Genomic DNA, 22,062 nt, shown 5'->3' on the forward strand with positions numbered 1-22,062 from the left:
GTGACGTCTGATATGTGCTGACATGCCCCATGAAGAAGGGGTAGTTTGAGGATACAAGAAGCCACTATTGAGCATTGCCAAAATGTCACAAGGCTAATTCAACAAAACAGCTATGACAAGAGAAGCCCAGATGACAAGCCGTATGTCACATCCGCTCCTACCTACCTGTGTTCCCTCAACATTCAAGCAAGATTTTCTTCAGACAGTAAGTATTTATCCTACAGTTGTTTATTTAGTTCCTTATTTCTGAGAGTATGTGCTATATACAAAGTGTATATACTGCTTTTTGTGGATGATAATAATAATAATAATAATAATAGGTAAAAGGTTGTCCAAATACATTATCAAATGTATGTCAGATGTCACTCAAGTATGTAATTCAGTCATCATATCCTCATTCAACAATAAGTGATTTGATAAGAATCTTTTCCTTTTCCACTACATTTATTTAACAACTTTAATTACTATTTAATAATAATACAGCATATGTTACTATAATCTATAGTAGATTAAGCTATACAGCAATATTAAGATGCATAATTTAAGGTTAGCAAATTGTTGCATCAATACTTATGATCCAGTGAGACTTATGTTGTTATTGTATTAATATTGTTGGTGAAGTAGAGGATACAAATATTGTTTTAATTTAGCAATGACTTGCCTGAATCGTGAAACAAACAGGTACTTTATAACGTGTGTTTATCCCTTCCCCTCTAATCCTGACCCTTTATTGTCTGGTAAACCAAGGACAGCATTTTCAAGCTCCAACAACCACAATCTCGGTTCATGTAGGCCTACTCATTGTCCATACATCTCTGTATGAATGAAGTGCTTTAAACAACATGTCTCATTAATGGTCTCAGTTATAAAAGCACTTGGGCGACGCCAAAATAAATATACAACTTTTTAAACATCAATAAAATACACTCATGGCATAAACTACAATTCATGTCAATGTCTCTTTTAAAAACCCTTCCCATGACGTCACTGTATACGACCAATCAGCGCCATGGGAATCTCTCTCTCCCTCACTTGATCGCTCTTTGTGCGTACGTGCGTGCATGCGTAGGTCCGTGCGTGTGTGTCAACTAGTTGTTAGCTAACGCTAGCTATACAGTTAGCTAGCTTGTTGAAACATTTTAACATAGGCTCCGTTTACACCAAGAAACAGCTGTCGTCCGTCATGAGAGAGGACCTCCGCCCCCGCTGCATGTCTGTCAACCTTTAATACCAAAGAGGATGGGGGGCCCTCATGAAAAAATGACAAGTTAGCCAACGCAAGCAAAAAGTAAGCTACAGTTTTTGGACAGGCTCGCTAGCATCCTGAGAAGGAAAGCTCTGAGATTTTGCAAGGATTGGATGCGGAAGGAGGATATGAGCCAAGCTGGACAACTAACAATCGCCTAGCGACCAGCGGTTAAGCTAACTTGTTGTTGGCGTTACATTTCCCCTGCTAACGACAGGGACATTACCCAGGATGAAATGCTGATGTATGCGGCCTAGCATTAGCCGGTAACTAGCGTCAAGCAGTCCAAAGATGTTTAATGTGTGTCAGTCAGTCTGCAGTAGTATGCTGCTGCTACCAATCGAGTTGTTATATTCACCGAGGTGGTTGAAAGCGTTGTTGGTTGAACAGAATTTGACGGAGAATAAATACACAGAGATATTTGTGGGCTAGGCTAAATTGCCTGTTAGCTTGCTAATGTCAATCAGAAAACTTAATCTAGCTGCCACACCATTAGCCTGGAGATGAGAAAAGGGAGTTTAAAGCTCTGTCATCCTCTTTGAAATCTGATAGATATGTCGACTATTTTATATAGCTTCCCTGATGATTTGTTTTGGACAGAAGACATTGACTGACAAACAAGTTTGTAATGATTGATTGTATCGTTAGCGTGTGTCAGTTAAAGCCATTCTAATCTGTGTTTTTAACACTTAAACATTCTACAACTCTATTGTAGTAGCAGCTCAAATGATTATTAGTGGTTGATCCATGGTAGAAGTTATACATGAAAAAAATATATATAACGTTTTATATCAAACTCAAATATAGTCCCATTGATATGGTGATAGTTTGACTAATTAAAGATCAGTTGGAAATGAAAGGAAATCCACAATGTTTCGTTATTATCATTTGGAATTTAATGAAGTATCGTACTCCAAAGTATACAAAACAACTAGAAACACTCTTTAAAGTGTTTATCTCAAGATTTGTTATGTGCATGTGGACAGTTTTTAATTTTTTCTGAATACATCTAAACCTTTTTTGTGACTCGCAGTGTACTTTTATGAGCAATCATTTGTGTCCACTGAATGCAATGTTTAAAATGTTTTGATCTTTCTTACAGATGAATGTTTTTTCATACATTCAGTGGGTTTCCAATGTGCCAAAAAGTCCCTCACCCGATTACCCAGCAAGGCTAGAGGGTGGCAGCTTTGGTGCAGGGAGAGAAGACATACTGGCTCAAGAATATGCAAGGACTCTTGACCTCAACTGAAGTGTACATATCCAAGACACAGAACTGTTGTCCTTGATGAAACAGTCTCTGTTAACCTGCCATTCCCAATGGAAGTGCCATCTTAGACACAGGATACTGTGGCTCGAACTGTTGGACAGTTTTTTTTAACCGCGGCCTCGGAGGAAGCATTTTAGCTTCTGGTTGAAACCTAAAGGTGAAGATGGGTTCCCAAGCGCTTCAGATATTGCGGCAGGGTGTGTGGGCTTCCCTCACTGGAGGCTGGTATGTGGACCCGCACCAGAGCACATTCTCCAACTGCTTCCACCTCTACCTTTGGATATTTCTCCTGGCCTTTCCCTTCCTTCTGTACATGGTAAGCACATTTTCACACCAGGTTGTTTGCAAGTGTATCCATATAAATGAAGGAACAACTCAATTCAAGCACATAACCATATCAACCATTTGTATGCAGTACATGGTTAGCTTATTTATATCATATTTAGATCTCTAACAATACAAATGGCATGAGACTACACAAACATTCAACGATAAACACCTGTTCGGATACCTCAGCATTTACAAAATGAGGTCACATTTAAAGGAAGCTGTTACTGTTTTGATATTGATTTTATGATATCCGTATGAGCTGTGTTAACATTCAGTTTCATTCGGATGTCTTGGTGGCAGCAGTGCCTTGGAGTCCATTATGGCAACACATGTGGTGACACAACCAGTCACATTCAAACACACCCCCAGTTTAACCTAGTTGGTATAAGCTACAATGAGAGTGAATGCATCACATCATCTGTTGTTGCTATCAAAGCATGTGTATGCAAAACAGCAGGAGGAAGGTCATGCAATGTTTACCAGGGAAGAATGCAAGAGCTTATGCAAATTCACAACTGACACTGAGTGCAAACATTTTCATCCTAGTTCTCTTATGTTGACGTGTTTTAAGCAATGTGGAGTTGTTTGACATTGGCCTAACATATTGTGTTGCATAGTTGCTGCTTAGGAGTGGCCATTAGTAAAGGCCACATATTTACAAGTAGGACTGTTTTTTACAACGGGGTTAAATACTATTCAATTGTATTGGTAAATAATCTAGTGTCTGAAATATTTAAACGACTCATTTCTAGCTTCTCAAGAAGTGTCATGTTATTATAATCAAGCTGTCCAACTTCCTATTTGAAATGAGCAATAGACATTTTCTTTTATAAATGTGGACTTTACGGTGTGCCAGCTGCTGTCAAAGGAATGTCTCAGTTACTTTTATTTTTGCTTTGCCTCTCCCTCTCAGGCTCTTCCTCCTAGCTTGGTGGTGGCAGGCGTGTACTCTGCGGTACTGGCAGTCTTTTTCACCGCCATTAAGGTGGTGAACTTCAGGCTTCATACTATGTTCGACCTTGGAGAGATCGTCGAGAAAAAGCATGCCTCGCTCACAGCAGAAGCGCCAAAGACAGAAGAAGGAGATGAAGGTTCAGGTGCCCATGATGGGAATCACCGCAGGTAAGAGGTTTTCCGACTCATTTTCGCGAACGCTTATTAAATCCCAATGCTTTGACACGCTACGTCCTTTCAATTGTCTGTATGTGTAACAGGGATAGTCATGTTGGTGTGGAGATGACTGTGTTTCGGAAGGTCAACTCGACACCCCCTGTGCGCTGTAGCTCCCAGCACTCTCTGTATGGATTGAACCAGGTGTCGGTGAGGATCACAATATTTAATAACAGCAAACAATATGAACAGTCTTCATTTATGTCCAATCCTACTAATTGGAATGTACTTATTTTTCTTGACTTCATAAATATACTATGCCTCAAATAGTAATTCAGTCATTTCCCCTACCGGTCTGCTGTGCAAATATATTCAGAACTGTTGTCATGTCCTTTATTGATATATGTAAATATTAGTTCACTTGAGTTCGCTAACCCGTTATAATTGTCCTTAAAATTCAGGAGTTTTTACCCCAGCTGGAGGATACAGGGGGCACTAAGGGTAAATATGTGTGGTCTTATGTTTTCATACTGCATCTAAATGAATGATGTGCTTACACACGTAAACCTAAGCTCCAGATCTAAGTGAGTTTAACCTGTGATGAATGTGCACCATTTTGGATTGACTTTTTTCCTGTTACATCAGATATCAAAGAGTTGATGCGGGAGCAAGGAAGCAATAATATGATTGTTACGTCAGCTCACCGGGAGATCTTACGCCAGAGGTCTCAGGACACCATTAGTAAGTTACAATATGCCTGTATGGAAGCCAGTCACGCTCACATGCAGATCAGGCTGTATGGAAGCCAGTCACGCTCACATGCAGATCAGGCTATCGGCATACACATTCTGTAAACACCCCATTGTAGGCATGGCTTCTTCTACTGTCCAGCAGTATAAATGGCAGTGCATGCAAGTGTATAGGAAAACAACACAAAAAGCAGTTGTTGGTCTTTGTTAGTGCATATGAATCTGATTTGTATCTGTTTTACTGTACAGGGGCCCCCAGTGTGGTTCAGTCCTGCATTGCTGCCGCTCTTGGAGGAGATTTCCCCGGACTCATGGGGGTGTCCGGTGGCTTTGAACCTGGAGTCTGCTTGTCTATCCCCCCTTCACCCTCCAGTCAAGAAGATGGAGGCGAGAGAGAACAGTTGCAGGAACTGAAGAAGTTACCAGAACAACTGTCTTTACAGAGTCCTGAGGACAATGGGTTGGGGGCTTATTCTCCCCTCGGGCCCTCTGCTGAATCGGAGAGCCTGGGGCATACTCCCCTCAGCCCCCTCATAAAGAGCAGCTTAAGTGAGGAGCTGAGTGAAAATCTCCTGGGTTTGGGCCTTGACCCCGTGGCGTTTGCACCTGGCACCGAGCACCCGGGCAGCCGCAGTGGAGTGGCTCTGGCTGCCGGCTCCACAGACAGCTGTTTCAGTGCGGGCGGAGCCACCACAGATCGAGAGACGCTAAGCACGGTTAGCAGTTACCGCAGTGAAAAGACTGATTCCACTCAGCTGGAAAGTCCTTCATTCAGCCAGCCACGGCCTGCAGGCGGACAGGCTTATGCCTCAGCACCAGCAATAGGCTCCACATTCCCAAAAGCCTCAGACGATCCCGGAGGACAGGGTGGCAGTGATACTGATAATCTGTCTGATAGTGTGCTGCTGCGCTCGCCTTCCAAAGAATTCTCCCACAGCCAGGGGCTAGACAGGACGCTTGTTGAAGGAGACGATTTGTCCCCAGTACCCTGTGACATTGCACACCACCGGCCTCTCCAGAACTCTTCCCCTTCGAGTAGTGGCCACTCAGAGGTTTGTGATTTAGACAGAAATGTCACTGTTCCTCCTCTTCCCCCTCCTCGGCAGGCCAATGCAGTGGCCTCAGGGCTGGCCCTGGGTCTGGTTTGTTCTGAGCCTGCTCTGCCCATATCCTCGACCCCCTTTTTACTCTCTGACCAGTCTGCTCTGCAAGCCCAGCAGGTTGTGCGCCCCAAAGACTTGAAGCTGCTGCGGGCCAGCGGCAGTAGTGTGGGGCACAGGCCTGGCCGAAGGAAAGCTCCACGCAGGCGAGCCGGAGCAGGAAGTAGTAGTTTCGACTGCGGCTCTTACAGGCGTCACCACAATCATAGTCAACACAGAGATTACATCCCGGTGCGCAGCCGACTGGGGGCCAAGGCTTACAGCGAAAGTTTGTTTGAGGATTCCAGCGACGAGGACGACGGCAGCGACATGAGCGCTGGTTCCAGCCTGGGCTCTCAGCGCCGGTACAGCTCCGATGATGACGATGACGACGATGATGACGACTCAAGTTCCTCTACCTCCTGCTACTCCCCGGACCTCGCTAACACTGGCGTTACATCCCCCGCTGCTACTCAACTGCCCACTCCGAGGGACGGGGATTTGCCTGAAACTGCTGGCCCCTCGCATTCTCGTGCTGCTCAGCGCTCCTCTAGCACTGCTAGTGCTAAGACTCATGCCAGGGTGCTCAGTATGGATGGGGCAGGTGGAGGCCAGAACAGCACTGTGGCTTTGCCTTCTACTCTGCTTACAATGCCCTCCACCCCTGCACCTCGCACTCTCACCATCTCCAAGTCTGATCTGGAAGCCCACGCCATCCACACCGACGGCTTTCCTGGAACTCATCATCATCACCATCACCACCATCATCATCGGCTAGATTCTCTCGGAGGCTCGTGGACGGGTAACCAGATGGGCTGGAGGGCTGAAGAGCTGGTAGAAGAGGGAGCTGTGGGAGGAGGTGAGTTATTGTGACCTTAGGATCACTGTCCACACCGTGTGCTTGTGTTCTATAGCGTGAAGGTAGGATCCTGGGATGTTTCCATGTCAAAGGATCATTTATTGTTATTCTGAAACACAGTATGGCACAACACATGCTCGTCCCTTTATACTCCATAAGCAGAAACAAGACGAGACACAACAAAACACTAGTGTTTTCCTGTGGTGCAGTTTTCTTATTTGCATCAGATGCCAGATCTTGATAAACCTTCAAATATTTATTTTCTGACATATGATAAAATATATTTGCTAAGGGCAAGTAAATAAGATAAGAAAAGGCTAAAAAAACAGAAGGCAAACCAATCACGTTGTTTTGCAAGATTATAAAAACTATGTTCAACCATTTTTAGTATTAAGGCATTTATTGCTAGCCAGTGAACTGCTAGCTTTACAAGAGTGCTTGTAATGAAATGCTTCAAGCTATCATCTAACTATACAGCGGTTACTGAACCACTATACATGGCGCAGAAGTATATGTTTACTTAGAAAAGGTTTTACACCACTACTTTTAAAATACAAATGTTACAATTGTAGATTCCAGTGTTAATGATCTTGTGAACTGTGCGTTGAAACTCACGTAAACCTTTGCATTGATGTAACCGATAACCCTCCTCCAGCCATGGGTCCGGAGGATGGGGGTAAACACGACTCAGTCAGCAGTGTGAAGAGGACCCAGGCCATCCGCAGGAGACACAATGCTGGGAGCAACCCTACACCGCCCCCCTCCACCATGGGATCCCCTCCCAGGTGAGTCAAGGACAAGTGAGGGTTATCGCTGATGCCTTACCTACACATTGCACTATTCAAATCTGTCTACACGATTAAAGCTGATGGATGTAATCATTAGTAATCGTAGAATTTGTCAACAAATTAATATCCTCAGCAAGTTTTGGTTTTAAAATATTAATTTAAACTACTTGGCAAGACTTATTAAATATTCAATTTAATGTTGAACACTAATATTCAACCCATGCTTTTGTTCCTGTAGCCTTCAGGACCTCCAGCGGGCTCGGACCTCCTCTCATTCGCGGACCCGCACTCTTCCCTCAGCCTTACAGTTCGCCTCCTCGCTCCTACTGCCCCGCAGCGGCATCCACGAGGCCTCCACCTTCGACGACACAACAGAGGGGGCCGTGCACTATTTCTACGACGAAGGTGGTGAGTCATAGGGAAATGAGAAGATTGGGAACTCTCTCAAATCTGGACAAATGTATCGTCTGTAAATGTGTCTTTGGAAAAGTACAGCTTTCTGTCTTTTTTTGTAACAGGAGTGAAGAGGTCCTACACATTTGGACCAGCTGGAGGTGGTTATGAGGACCCAGTCCAGTAAGTTATTACTAGTTTTGCCTTCTATCGAGTGCCACAGTGACGCGTCCTAAAACCCGGAAGTAAACTCCTTCCGGTTCCTCCGACAGAAACATAATGCAATTTGAAATAAGGTCTGTGGTTGAGACACATTTAAGAGACGGATCACGTTTTGTTCAGCCGGATAATATCCACATGTCTATCCTACTTTTATCATTTTCTAATCATAAATCTAGTCGCCAGAAGCAAAATGCTAATGTTATGCTATAAAGGAACTACAGCAGGGTCGCTGCTTCAACGTCACGCCAACTTGAGATCCATATTCAAACATACAGATTCTAAATGGTACAAGTTGAAGTGTTTGTTTGAACACTTTGCAGGAGGACTTGCTTTCAAGCAGAACAGGGCAAACAAACTTAGCGGCAGTGTTTACGTGTTCGGCGTAATGACGTACAACGTCCTCCACAACTTCTGTAGTCTTATTCAGCCACTTGGTAACAACCATCGTTTTTCAGACACGTCAACTCTTCAGAAATCACCAGCACTGCTGATGGATTTAATGTCGTAGAACAAAACGTGATCCGTCTCTTCAATGTGTCTCAACCACATACCTTATTTCCAGCTATTTCCCTAAACCGATGGAGAAATTGCACTGCTTTTTGGCGAAGGAACCGGAAGTGGTAAAATGCTAACTTACTTCCGGGTTTTAGGACGCGTCACTGTGGCACTCCATTTGCTTTCAAACTAATTGTGAATAAAAGCCATAATGAATGCCTTAATATTGCAGGGAGAGGGAGAGAGAGAGGGAGAGAGAGAGGGAGAGACAGTCCCAGTCGTCAAGCTTCACCTCCACTGAGGTCCAGGAAGGGGCTCCAGCCCTGTCCATGCTCCAGCCCAGACCTGTGGTGTTACAGGGCATGCAGGTGCGCAGGGTGCCTCTGGAAATGCCTGAGGTTAGCAGTCTTTAAATGTTTCATGCAGCAGATTGTTCAATGGAGAAATGGTCATGTGGATAAGTCGGGACTCTCTACATCAGAGCAAACTATCACAGATGTTCCTTGTTGTTCACTAATGTCTCACCTCATCACTAGTTTGACCTGGATCATGAGTCCCTACAAGAGTCCCAGGAAAACACTCTAATGATTGAGGAGAAAGCCAAACCCAAACAGTACTATCGCTTCTGGGTGCTGCCCAGAAAGTGGCTGAGGGTTCGATACGACCGATTGGCTCTCCTGGCGTTGTTGGACAGGTACGCAAACTGTTGGAGTGGAGGAGAGATGACATTTCTTAAGCTTATATTATTCAATGAAGTGTTTCATGTCGAGTTGTTAACTTGCTTTATCTAATACTGTGATATTTTCTAAATCTAGATAGCTGTGAAATAGCGTTGTCAAAGCTTATTGATTTCTTTGCCTTCTCTTCCCAGGAACCGGCGTGTGGCAGAGAACGTGTTTGCCGTGGTGCTGGCCAGTCTGGTGGCCTTCTTAGGGTTCCTACTGCTGTTCCAGGGCTTTTTCAGGGACATCTGGGTCTTCCAGTTCTGCCTGGTCATCGCCAGCTGCCAGTACTCTTTACTGAAGGTACATTACTTCTGGCATTTCTCAATCCAATTTCGCATCCAATTACTTTTCCGGATGCTTCTTTTGTCCCCTGGGTTTCTTTACTACTGATTACAATGTTGATCTACAAACAACTCTACAAAGACCCTAAATAAAACACGGACCCTTTTTTAAATTGGGTTTGCGTCCTGTGACCGTGACAATAGGTTTGTCGTCACCCCAAATTGCTCCCGTGCGGATTGCCCACAGTATTGAGTATGTGAGTCGCTTTGGATAAAAGCGTCTAACAAGTGACGTGTCATGTAGTGTGAGTCGCTTTGGATAAAAGCGTCTAACAAGTGACGTGTCATGTAGTCCAACTATATGACTGCAAAGATAATTGACAAACAAATGGGGTGTTACTTCATTCATAAGATTATTTATAGTAGCCACAACATGTAAACGATTGCGCCAATAGGTTTGAGCAATTCCATGTCGACCCATCTTTCAACAATAAAATCATTTGATCTTTTCCATACAGTAATTAAGCCACATTTTGTTTTAATACTGTACACCAGGGCTATTCAGTTAGTTTGGAATGGGACCGGTTGATGAAAATGATCCAAAGCAAGGGGGCGGGAAAAAGATGGCTTGAAATATGAGCAATCATATTAAGAGCTTCAGACACAGTAAATACTACAACAGCATCGTGGAGTGCATATATTGTGTTTAATTAAATCAAACAACATTTATCACTTTATAGATCTAAATGGCATGTTCAGAACTCAGTAGGCCTACATGTGAAGCTAATTTAACCATCAACATTTAATTTGATTTAATTTAGGTGAAATGATCTAATCATTCACGCAGAGATGCAATAAATGACAGTTTGTCTCTACAGTAGGTGGGTTCGAAACCCGAGCCCGCCAAAGTTTTCAGGCATTGTCTCCCCCTCTATCTCTCAATGTAACAAAAAATACAATTTGATTACTTTTTAACATTATACTCAAAGGGCCAGAAAATATCACCCCGGGCCAGATTTGAATAGCCCTGCTGTACGCCATACAATAAACCCATTTTGTTTTTGCTTCGGTTGTTTTCTGTAATGCAACATCTGAAATCTGTAAAGCTTAATCTCTCTGCCTCGTTGTTCCAGAGCGTACAACCAGATGCAGCTTCTCCCATGCATGTGAGTATTGCTTTTGATCTGCTAGAATGTACAAAAAGGAAAAACTAATCAAGAAATGTCATCTTCCTGTTGCAGCGAGTTTGTGACTCACCTTGTTATCTGATGTTTGACAGGGCCATAACTGGATCATCGTGTACAGTCGGCCGGTCTACTTCTGCCTGTGCTGCGTGCTGATCTGGATCTTTGACCAATCGGGGCGCTTTGGCAACCTGCAACCCTTCTCTCTCTACGGAGTCACCTTCTTCTCTGCACACTTCCTGCTCTGCATCAGGGACATGCTCATTGGTTAGTTTTCAAACATGAATACTTCGTAAGACTAACACCTTGAACATGTCTATATTTGATGTTTGGAGTGGCACTAATGGAGATTAGCCATTGATGCATGGATGATAATACATTTATTATAGCGCTTTTCCAGATGCTCAAAGCGCTTTACAAATACACATTACACACATATCATACATGTAACGGTCATGTACTGGGGACAATACCCACAGGAACAAATGCATTGCCCATCACCCATTGACACCGCTTTATAGAAACCTTTACAGTTCGCTTCAGCACCTTAACCTTTTTCTCCTTATCTTTTTTAATGTGTTCCTTTCTTCTTCCTACAGTGTTTGCCTTGTGTTTCCCGGTCATTTTCCTGTTTGGGTTGCTGCCTCAGGTCAACACGTTTGTGATGTGTCTGCTGGAGCAGATTGACATGCACATTTTTGGTGGAACTGGTAAGAACATGAACAGACAGACAGGAAGATGACGAGACGTATAACTGAAATCCTAAGACTGTCAGTTTAGAAACGGCACATATGTTGTGTCGGGGATTAACCTGATCTTCTCTTTGTCTCTCCTCAGCCACTACCAGCCCCCTCTCCTCTCTGTTCAGCCTCATGCGCAGCCTGCTGGGGGCTGCTCTGCTCTATGGATTTTGCCTCGGTGCTATCAATGTAAGTGGAACAGAGACACTCAAGTGGAAGTCTTTTTTTTTGAGAGAGAGAGACTTTGATCTTAGAGGGAATTGATGAAAACAATTCTCTTTTTAATATTGTTTACTTGTTTTCATCAGGCACCCTGGGGGGACGCCCATGTGCCAGTACTGTTCTCTGTGTTTTGTGGCCTCCTCCTGGCCCTATCTTACCACCTCAGCCGCCAAAGCAGCGACCCCACCCTCCTCTGGTCAGTACTTTGTGTTTCACATTGTCCATGTCCTAAGCTATTATACAAATGTAAGTTATACATCCATGATTAAACGTTTCAAAGTACCTGTAGCGGAGTAAATTAGAAAGTCAATACGCACTTCTAAAGATTCTACTAACCCAAAAATGAAATTCAGTATATACGTTTTTGACACACATTGCTAAAAAGTTATATTAAAGGTAGGGTAGATAATTCACTACAGAAACACTTTTTGTTATATTCCATGGAATGCTCTTAACATCCCGATAGCAATGAATATATTAAATGCTTTGACAAAAAATCCATAATAAAAAGTCATCTGTGGAAGCCGTAGTACTTTAAAAAGCACGACCAATCATCTGAGCCGGACCGGCTAAAATAACTGGATGGCCTACCTGCCTGTCAGCCTTCCATCTGTGCACAAACTTATCTCGTGCCCTCATTGGTCATGTGCGCGTTCGTGTGTGTTGGAGGAGGGGCTCTGTGAGGAAGTCTGAAGGAAGGGGCAGGTTTTTTCCGGTTGTGTATTTTCAAATTCTAGCGCACTCGAGCTGGTTTCTCCATTCTTACCTACCCTACCTTTAAGAGTCATATATTTACATCAAACCTGTTTTTGTTTTAACACATTTTAACCCATGGCTTTTCTAAACGGGGAGAATTTCATTTTTTTGTGGAATTTCCAACATATATAGAAGTACTATATAATATGTGACCCGCTCTATCGAAATCAGTCGAAAGTCGCAACGGCTCATTTCAAAATAAACGTGGATTTGCGTAAAAAAAAATTGTTGTTCGGGTGTTTTGTTTAATTTTAAATAAACAAAGTCTTGGCTTTCAGAATATGAAACTTTTATTTCCAAAATCACACGATAAATACATTTTTGAAGCTTGTTAAGAGAAGATGACGGTTCTCACTCGCCACTCTGCTGTTCCGCAGCGCCGCCCCCCTCCCTCCCGCTGACATTATGAATGTACGAGTATAGTAATCATAGATAACACGGCAGGGTCCGGGACAGTTTGTTTTCATCTGATTTCAATTAAACAAAGTCTTGGCTTTCAGAATAGTAAACTTGTTTCGGCAAATTCAGATGATAAATACAACTTTGAAGCTTCGGCATAATTACAAGCGGAGAACGGAGTAACTTGACATCACAGCAGGCAGAACAACATCCGGTGTTTCTCGTGGGGGTTTTCCCCGGGAAACAAACACAATACACACAAACGCAAAGATACACAAACACGTATACACACACACACACTCGCGAGCTTCCCCCAGACCAGTAATCCAAACGAAAATATCTTCCCTCTGTAGTATTTTGATCATTTGCTAATAACCAATCAGGTCGATGGATTATAATGTATAATGTCCTTTATTGTTTTATGTTTCATGTGGAACCTATATGCTGCAGGTCTCCCTTGAAAAAGAGATCTATGATCTCAATGGGACCAATCTGGTTAAATAAAGGTTTGAAATTAAATGAATTCCAGAGAAGAGGAAACTTTGAAGGCCTTTTTCTCAAAATGATGACTCGGTGATAGTCATTATATAATGTGACATATTTTGCTTAATATTTGGAGTACAACAATAATCCTGATATTATGAGAAAGCTAGGAATCTCCTCTTTCCAGCAGTGTCTACAACTCAAAATGTGTCTTCGGGTCAATGCGAATGATTTCCATAGAGCGTCCTCCACACAGAAGTGTGCCTGCTTTCACTTTGATCCTACACCTCAGCTTTTCTCACAGTTGCTTTTTGTATGTTTTTTCCTCTTATATCAGGTCACTGGTCCGGTCTAAATTATTCCCAGAGCTGGAGAACCGAACCCCAGAAGAGCCCCCTGTGGAGATCAAGGACCCTCTTCCTGAGAAGCTGCGTAACTCTGTGGTAAAGATCAGCGCTCACTCGCCTGCATACACACACACACACACACACACACACACACACACACACACACACACTGCAGTTGGATAGTTTCACTGTCTGTTCTTACAGACCTGTGCCTTCTCACTGTCTCTTTGTAGAAAGAGATTCTTCATTCAGACCTCGTCATGTGTCTCCTCATGGCTGTGATCACCTTCGCCATCAGTGCCAGCACAGTGTTCATCGCTCTTCAAGTGAGTTTGAACAGAATCCATGATCCTATACTTAATACACATTTCTTCTTTTTGTGAGAAAAGTTAACGCATCTTTGATCTTCTCCTGCTAATTCATCTCTTTTGATTTTGATCCGCAGCCGGCTCTTAGCGTTGTCCTGTACATCCTGGCAGGAGTGGTAGGCTTCATTACTCACTATCTCCTGCCTCAGCTCCGCAAGCAGCTGCCGTGGTTCTGCCTGGCTCACCCTGTGCTCCGCTCCAGAGAGTACAGTCAGTTTGAAGTCCGAGGTCAGTGTCTGATTGCTCTCTTATTCACACAGAAAGAAGCAGAGGGAACTATCTTAAAAGTGTAAGAAGAAACCCTACTATATGATCAGTCGGAACTCAAAGTATCCCCACAGGAAAAAGCTGCATGGAGTAAATGAAAAACAGCAAGATTTCTATATTTAAAAAAAAACACTTAACCTCAATTGTCTGTAGGGGAGCTTCATAGATTGCAGAGTCATTATCTTGAAACTATAAAAACAGCTGAATATTCCGAATAGCGCTGATAAACTGCTGATCAGTAATATCAATAATACTAAGTAGCTGAATTATAATTGTAAGAGATGCAATAGACGCACAGCATTAGGTGAAGGAGGTAATGTGTTTTTTGGTGTGTAATATTTGGTGTTTTTCTCCGTCCCAGATGCTGCCCAGTTGATGTGGTTTGAGAAGCTGTATGCCTGGCTTCAGTGTGTGGAGAAATATGTCATCTACCCAGCTGTGGTGCTTAACTCCCTGACGACAGAAGCTCGAGCTGTGGGCCAGAACCACAAAGAGCTGGACATCTAGTAAGCCTTTCCACATTCTGTCTGCAAACTTGTTCACACCATTCATCATACCTTTCCATCTCTGCTCCGAGGGGATATGTGCTGTTCTCTGACACTGTACCAGCACACGGGTGTATCACTTCCTGCAGGTTGTGCTCGAAAGCACAAGATAAAACTAAAATACATTCTCTCTTGTTTCCTTTTTCCTTCCCATCTTCACCTTGTACACCAGTCTGTGTTGTATAGATGTCAGTCTATGTAATGGTGGTTCCATTTTTCAGTTAAACTGTAGCATACGTGTTCTGATTTCCCCTCTCTCCCTCTCTCATCCCCCCAGCAGTCGAGCTCTCTTCATCTCAGTTGCCGGCATGAAGCTGATGCGCTCGTCGTTCTGCGCCCCGTCGCAGCAGTACGTCACGCTGTGCTTCACCACACTGTTCTTCCGATTCGACTATCCACACTTCTCAGAGACCTTCCTAATCGACTACTACTTCATGTCCATTCTCTTCAGCAAGGTCAGGATCATGCATGAAAATTAGTCGCTTTTCGACGTCTCCCGCTTTTTTAACGCTGATTTGGGTGACTTGTGTAATTCGTGGAGTTTAGTTTAGTTAATTTATTTATTTATAGTGTCGTGGACAGTCCCCATCGATGAACTGTCACAAAAACAGTAAATGGAGCAGCTTTAGCCGACATGGCTAATTTCCAGCTGTTGTCCCCGGCCAGATGGTAATGGACACCCTTAAAATTACAATATATCAACAGCATTAGTTATAAGAAAATATATAAAATAAAAAGGAGGAAAGGGGATAAAAGAGAACAGTAAACAACACACGTTACTATATACAGTACATGTCACATATAGCACATCACAATCACATCACAGAAACGAGGGGCAACATCCATGATCACAACATGTAACACTCACGCCATACTTAACACGGACTAGTGTGTGCAGGTGTAGTTCTCAGTGAACCATGTTTTTAAGTGAGCTGTGAAGGTGGTATATGTATGTATGTCTTTGATTTGAGTGGGTAGAGAGTTCCAGTTTTGTATTGCTGTGACCGAGAATGACGACTGACCAAAAGTACTCTTCCTGAATGGGACTGATAGGTCGCCACGTGTGGAGCTTCTAGTGGTCCGTCTGGTGTTGTTACGTTGAGTAACCAATGAGCTAAGAGGTGGAGGGGCTGTATTGTGCAGGATTTTGTAAACCAGAACGATGTTCCTATACTTTATTAAATCTTCCCAACTCAGGATGTTATGCTTGTTGAGGATGGTACAGTGATGGGAGCGGTTAGGTTTCTGGTCCAGTACTTTGAGGGTTTGTTTGTACAGGGTTGCTAGTGGCTTCAGTGTGGAGCTGTTAGTTTGACCCCAGCTTGTGAGACAGTATGTAAGATGTGACATGATCATGGCATTCATGTATAATTTGGCAGAATTCAATGTCATTGTGTTTCTTATGTATTTAAAATTTGCTAGGCTAAACTTGACTCTTTGGGTAACTTTTTTGACTTGTGTTTTGAATGTTAAATTAGAGTCAATAATGATTCCAAGGTACTTAACCTGAGGCATAATGTTAATATTTTCACCTGAGATGCTTATATTTGACACAATGTTGCATTTTATTTTTGTGAAAAACATTCCAACTGTTTTGTTTACATTAAGCTGAAGACAGGAGCGGTGTAGCCAGCTAGTGATCAGCACTAAAGCTGAGGTCAGTTTCTCAGCAGCCTTTTGCTTTGTGTTGGCATGCACATATCACAGTGTCATCGGCATATAGCTGTGTTTCCACATCAGGACAGACAGATGGCAGGTCATTAATATATAGGGAGAAAATAAGTGGACCAAGTATTGAACCTTGTGGTACTCCGGTGCTTAAGTCTAGAGCTGGAGAGAGTCGATTATTGACGATAACATGCTGACGCCTACCAGTAAGGTATGATTCAATCCAACTGAGTGTTAATGGAGAGCAGTTAAAAGCCGACAGTTTGGACAGAAGGACCTTATGGTTGACTGTATCAAAGGCTTTGTGTAAATCCAGAAATACTGCACCAACAACACCTCCTTTGTCAACCATTGCTTTGACCTTTTCTATAAAAAAGCAGTTGGCTATTTCCGTTGAATAATTTGCCCTGAAGCCAAACTGCATGGGATGAAGTTGAAATGGACTGTTGTTTAAGAAGGAGACAAGCTGTTCTGACACCCACTTCTCAGCCACCTTGGATACTACAGGTAAGATGCTAATTGGGCGGTAGTTGTTGATGTTCAGAGGGTCATCTGACTTGAAAATGGGGGTTACAATTGCAGTCTTCCATGCACTTGGGAATGTCCCATGTAATACAGATTAATTGATGATTTGGGTAAGAGGGCAGACTAAGTAATCTTGCAGTGATTTAAGCATTGTAGAATCCATAGCGTATGTGTCCTTAGCTGTCGAAGTTTTAAGAGAATTAATAATTGCTTTGGTTTTTAATTCCGATATGGGTTGAATGCAAAAGGACATCTTACTTTCGTCAACTTTGATAATATGTTCTGCTCTCAAAGGGGAGTTCTGTGCAATCTCATCTACAGAGTTGACATCTGCACTAAATTATGTAGCTTGGTTGCAAACATTTGGCTGTCTGTTTCTACACTGCTCCCAGTTAGCATGCTTTCCCAGTCAGTGTGTTGCACAGCTTGCTCAAAGTTTGCAAATTCATTTTTTGGTATTCTTAGTTGTTCCTGAGCTTTGTAAGAGTGGTGGAACTGTTTCTTTGTGAGTTTTCTGGATATTAATATTAAGTTGTGGTCAGATAGTCCAGTGATGAAATTAAATGTTTTATCCACTCTCTCAGGTTTATTACTTAATATTAAGTCTATTTGTGTCTGTGAGGATGAGGTTATTCTGGTTGGTCCTTCTGTCATTTGTGTTAAGTCTAAACTATCTGTAATTTGCTTAAGGGCTTTCCTACTTGTCTTGTCTAACCAGTTACAATTCAGGTCACCAAGCAGTATTACTTCTGTTTTGAAATCACATACCTTAAGAAGTTTTTTGAATGTGGTGTAGAAGTCATTATTTGAAGATGGTGGGCGATAAACAACAGTGAGCACAAATGACATTTCAGGGGGCAGCATTATTTTTAATCCAAGACATTCCAAGTCATGGTTAAAAGGCCAGCATATTTGATGACAGTTGAGATGGTCTTTGACATAAATCATGACCCCACCCCCTCTTCCGTAAGATTGATCTGGTCTAAAGCTTTGATAGCCTGGCACATGCAATGCAGCGGATGGAGAGTTGGTATGAAGCCATGTTTCTGATAGGCAGAGAAAATCTAACTTGGAATCATGAAGAAGATGATAGACTTGATCAGCTTTAGGTGTGAGAACCAAAGAGTTTTCCTTTTGGGCGGGGGGGTGCAGAGCTGCTACCAGAACAGCTTCACACACACACACACACACACACACACACACACACACACACACACACACACACACACACACACACACACACACACACACCATGTATACATCACTTCATGGGACATTACATTGACTTACTGTGTCTTTAGTTGTAAGCACAGTGGCGATCTGTTGTTATTAGCATCTGGTTAGCTAGCTATGCTAACGAATTTAAAGAGCTTTTTCTACAACCAGGTGGAAGAGAGCTCTCTCCTGAGAGGCTCAAATAACCTCAGCTCAGTGAGGTAAAGGCACACCTTGATATAGTCATTATAGTTATACAAAAATAAGAGAATAAATGAAAAACAGGTATAAAATACTATATGACGGTAACAAAAAAGTTGTTGAAAATAACAAGAATACAGTTTGAAAGGAGAGTGATTTGTAAAATTATCCAGAAAGAAAAAGAAATCTGCATACAGTTCTGTTTCATATGGGTGTTGAGCAGTGGCGAACCGTGTCTATCACAACTGGACCTTCTGTAGACACACACACACCCCGCTCCGCGGCATTATAATGTCCGTCTTTTCAGTGAATTGTCGTCTTGAAAAGGGTACTCACAACAATTCTGCAACAACTTCATCTTCACCTGTTGCACTTGTCATTTCAACGTTAAAAACAATAAAACGGCATGAATTGCTTCGTCGCATTTATCTAGGTCCTCTGTCTCGAGCCAGTTAACTAGCGGGCCTTCTAGAGCACCCTGGAACCGAGGGAAACTCTGAAGGAATACGTCCATTGGCTACAAATCAATATCTGATTGGTTGATCAAACTGTCAGTCCAAACGTACGCTCTCATTCAGTGCAACGGCCAGGGCATTCGATCAAGGATGTAGAATACCTTGGTTGAAGGATATTCTACCCAGAGACCCAGAACAAGATCTGATTGGTTGCTTTCTTTTCTATCACAAAACCACTGAAATGCGTAGTGCATGGTCCGAGAAGGACAAACAAATCAACGTAACACTGTAATATTACAGATCAACAACACAGATACCATTCTCATTTATTCATTTTACTACATTTTATTTATATAATTAAATCTATTTTTTGTTTGTTTTATCTGAGTGTTCCAGGGTATTCTCTGAATACCTTGAAGGACCTGACGGTTCGCCACTGGTGTTGAGAGATGTATCCATAGATCTCCTAATGTTGCTCTCAAAGTGCACCAGATTGATGCTTTTAACTTCAACATTTAAAAATAAATCTTCCCTAGAGGATGTTAGGTCCCCCCCCCCCCACTTTAATGATGTCCACATGGATAGGAAACTAAATACATTTGCACACATCTTGTGTGTCTATCTTTCTGTTTTGGCGGTCATGCCACAACCGTGCACGTGCGAGTCATGGAAAGATATCTGGATTAAGAGGTTGCTTTTTCTTTGCACAGCATGAAAGGCCAAATGAATGGGCTGTGATTTTAGTATTTTTTTAAGCAGAGGTCAATAATTAGTACGGCCCTCGGAGGATGTTGAAAAAATGTAAATGGCCCTTGAGAGGAAAAAGGTTCCCCACCCCTGCTGTAAATAATAATAAAAACCCTTAATATATAAGTTAACATCTCTGTCTCCTATTGATCTGAGTATATTATAAAGAATAGCCAGTTAGGTGAAGCATTATAGCGCAGGCCTTTGTCAGATGGTATATTACGCTGTTTTTTTCTTAAGAATTTCATAGCACATTCTGTTATATGTATTCAATCAATCAATCAATGTTTATTTATATAGCCCAATATCACATATGTTACATTTGTCTCAGTGGACTTCACAGTTTGTACAGAATATCAGTATGACAAAACGACACCCTCTGTCCCTAGACCCTCACATCGTACAAGGAAAAACTTCCGGAGAAAACCCACAGTTTTAAAGGGAAAAATGTTCTACTCTCGAAGCAGTTATTTTTCATATTGGGCATCTTGTCAAAGTTAAAGATTACGTGATGTCTGTGTAGCGCTGTGAATACATTTGTGGATGTTGTTTCTAAAGTCTTTGTCTTTGTAATTGTCAGATGTGGGACCTGCTGTACAAGCTGCGCTTCGTGTTGACCTACATCGCGCCCTGGCAGATCACCTGGGGCTCAGCCTTCCACGCCTTCGCACAACCCTTCGCCGTTCCCCGTATCCTTTTCTCACTTTACGTCAATGATAAGCAGGGTTCTTACGGTCATTACAAACCTGGAAAAGCCATGGAAATTCAAAATGCTAATTCCAGGCCCTGGAAAAGTTATGGGAAACAATATTTATCCCAAAGTTTTGGAAAAGTCATGGTAATGTAACTAAAGTTGTTTCAAACATAATTTATATTTTATCTAATCGTCGAAATAGTAATACTCTAATGATAATAAATACTGTATCGTATAGCAATGAAACGTAAAATGGCATTTAAGTGACGAGGTGTTTTGCTGGTGAGAGATTTGAGTTGCTTTAGCGTGTAGAAGCTAGTAAGCCTATTTGATTGGTTTTAGAGGCACAACATGTTTCAAACCTTATTTTCCCGTTCCATGTTAAAACAAACCATTTTCAGTGGTACCGCTGAGAAAGAGTAATGTTTTTGGTCATGGAAAATTAGGTAAAGGTCATGGAGAAGTCATTTAAATTAATTGGTGAAAAAGTGTATGAACCCTGGTTTATGTAATGTTCACTGTATTACACCACCTGATTTCCTTAACTCACGTTGCTTCAGACTCTGCTGTGCTTTTTGTTCAGGCCATCTTTTCTGCCATCTTTTCCACTCCTCTGAATCCTGTCCTGGGCAGTGCCGTGTTCGTCACCTCGTACACCAGACCTGTCAAATTCTGGGAGAGAGACTACAAGTATGTACAAAATTAATATTAATTAATATACAAGCGTTATTGTTCAGTTATAATATCAATGTGTCATGTTTGCAGCACCAAGCGCGTGGATCATTCCAACACCAGACTTGCCACTCAGTTAGATCGCAACCCAGGTATGCTATAACAAAAAAATATATATTCTCCCGTCTAATTCTCTTAGTTTGGCTCGTGTTTATTCGTGCTGCCTTGATGGTCTTTCAGGTGCTGATGACAACAATCTGAACTCTATTTTCTACGAGCACCTGACGCGCTCCCTGCAGCACAGCCTGTGTGGAGACCTGCTGCTCGGCCGCTGGGGGAACTACACCACAGGCGACTGCTTCATCCTCGCCTCAGACTACCTCAACGCTCTGGTGCACATCATTGAGATCGGAAACGGCCTGATCACCTTCCAACTGAGAGGGCTCGAGTTCAGAGGTCAGCATCAGGGGATGATGGGGGGGGTTGCCCATATTTTGAAGCTTGTTAAATGGAACCGTTTGAGATGTTTACCTGCTGTTTTAACGTGTCCCTACTTGGTCATCTCTCAAGTGTTACCCCAGAATAGCATTTAGTTATTCACTGTGGCACTCTATTGTACATATCATATTCTATTTACATGTATATAGACTCTTTGCACTACTTTTATTTTGTATTTTTGTATTTTATTATATATGTTGCATTGTTGGAGGAGCTCAGGTCAGAAGATTTTCATTGCCATTTCTCGACCGTAGCTTTGTGCATATGACAACACTTTTGAACCTTTAACCTTGACCTGTTCTCCCCTGTCCAGGTACGTACTGTCAGCAGAGGGAGGTGGAGGCCATCACAGAGGGTGTGGAGGAGGACGAGGGCTGCTGCTGCTGTGAACCCGGTCACCTTCCCCACATGTTGTCCTTCAATGCCGCCTTTGGACAGCGCTGGCTCGCCTGGGAGGTCGCCGCCACCA

At 42.6% G+C, this 22,062-nt stretch overlaps 1 protein-coding gene across 1 annotated transcript in view; it reads left to right on the top strand.

Moving 5' to 3' along the window:
* Positions 1 to 1,068: 1,068 nt before the first annotated feature.
* Positions 1,069 to 22,062, top strand: part of LOC117458293 (pecanex-like protein 3) — a 29,455-nt gene continuing 8,461 nt past the window's right edge. Inside the window, exons 1-28 of the mRNA XM_034098672.1 lie at positions 1,069 to 1,288; positions 2,349 to 2,832; positions 3,760 to 3,968; positions 4,061 to 4,166; positions 4,418 to 4,457; positions 4,602 to 4,697; positions 4,955 to 6,703; positions 7,359 to 7,488; positions 7,730 to 7,899; positions 8,010 to 8,067; positions 8,834 to 8,999; positions 9,138 to 9,295; positions 9,473 to 9,626; positions 10,741 to 10,773; positions 10,887 to 11,058; positions 11,391 to 11,501; positions 11,629 to 11,720; positions 11,840 to 11,949; positions 13,729 to 13,834; positions 13,972 to 14,064; positions 14,184 to 14,334; positions 14,735 to 14,879; positions 15,196 to 15,373; positions 20,310 to 20,418; positions 20,984 to 21,113; positions 21,189 to 21,247; positions 21,336 to 21,551; positions 21,907 to 22,062. The exon at positions 21,907 to 22,062 is cut by the window's right edge and continues 98 nt beyond it. Of these exons, the coding sequence (XP_033954563.1) occupies positions 2,680 to 2,832; positions 3,760 to 3,968; positions 4,061 to 4,166; positions 4,418 to 4,457; positions 4,602 to 4,697; positions 4,955 to 6,703; positions 7,359 to 7,488; positions 7,730 to 7,899; positions 8,010 to 8,067; positions 8,834 to 8,999; positions 9,138 to 9,295; positions 9,473 to 9,626; positions 10,741 to 10,773; positions 10,887 to 11,058; positions 11,391 to 11,501; positions 11,629 to 11,720; positions 11,840 to 11,949; positions 13,729 to 13,834; positions 13,972 to 14,064; positions 14,184 to 14,334; positions 14,735 to 14,879; positions 15,196 to 15,373; positions 20,310 to 20,418; positions 20,984 to 21,113; positions 21,189 to 21,247; positions 21,336 to 21,551; positions 21,907 to 22,062 (5,050 nt within the window). The 5' untranslated portion in view covers positions 1,069 to 1,288; positions 2,349 to 2,679. The remainder of the gene's footprint in view (positions 1,289 to 2,348; positions 2,833 to 3,759; positions 3,969 to 4,060; positions 4,167 to 4,417; positions 4,458 to 4,601; positions 4,698 to 4,954; positions 6,704 to 7,358; positions 7,489 to 7,729; positions 7,900 to 8,009; positions 8,068 to 8,833; positions 9,000 to 9,137; positions 9,296 to 9,472; positions 9,627 to 10,740; positions 10,774 to 10,886; positions 11,059 to 11,390; positions 11,502 to 11,628; positions 11,721 to 11,839; positions 11,950 to 13,728; positions 13,835 to 13,971; positions 14,065 to 14,183; positions 14,335 to 14,734; positions 14,880 to 15,195; positions 15,374 to 20,309; positions 20,419 to 20,983; positions 21,114 to 21,188; positions 21,248 to 21,335; positions 21,552 to 21,906) is intronic.

Source organism: Pseudochaenichthys georgianus, chromosome 14 (assembly GCF_902827115.2).
Source record: "Pseudochaenichthys georgianus chromosome 14, fPseGeo1.2, whole genome shotgun sequence".
Taxonomy (NCBI): domain Eukaryota; kingdom Metazoa; phylum Chordata; class Actinopteri; order Perciformes; family Channichthyidae; genus Pseudochaenichthys; species Pseudochaenichthys georgianus.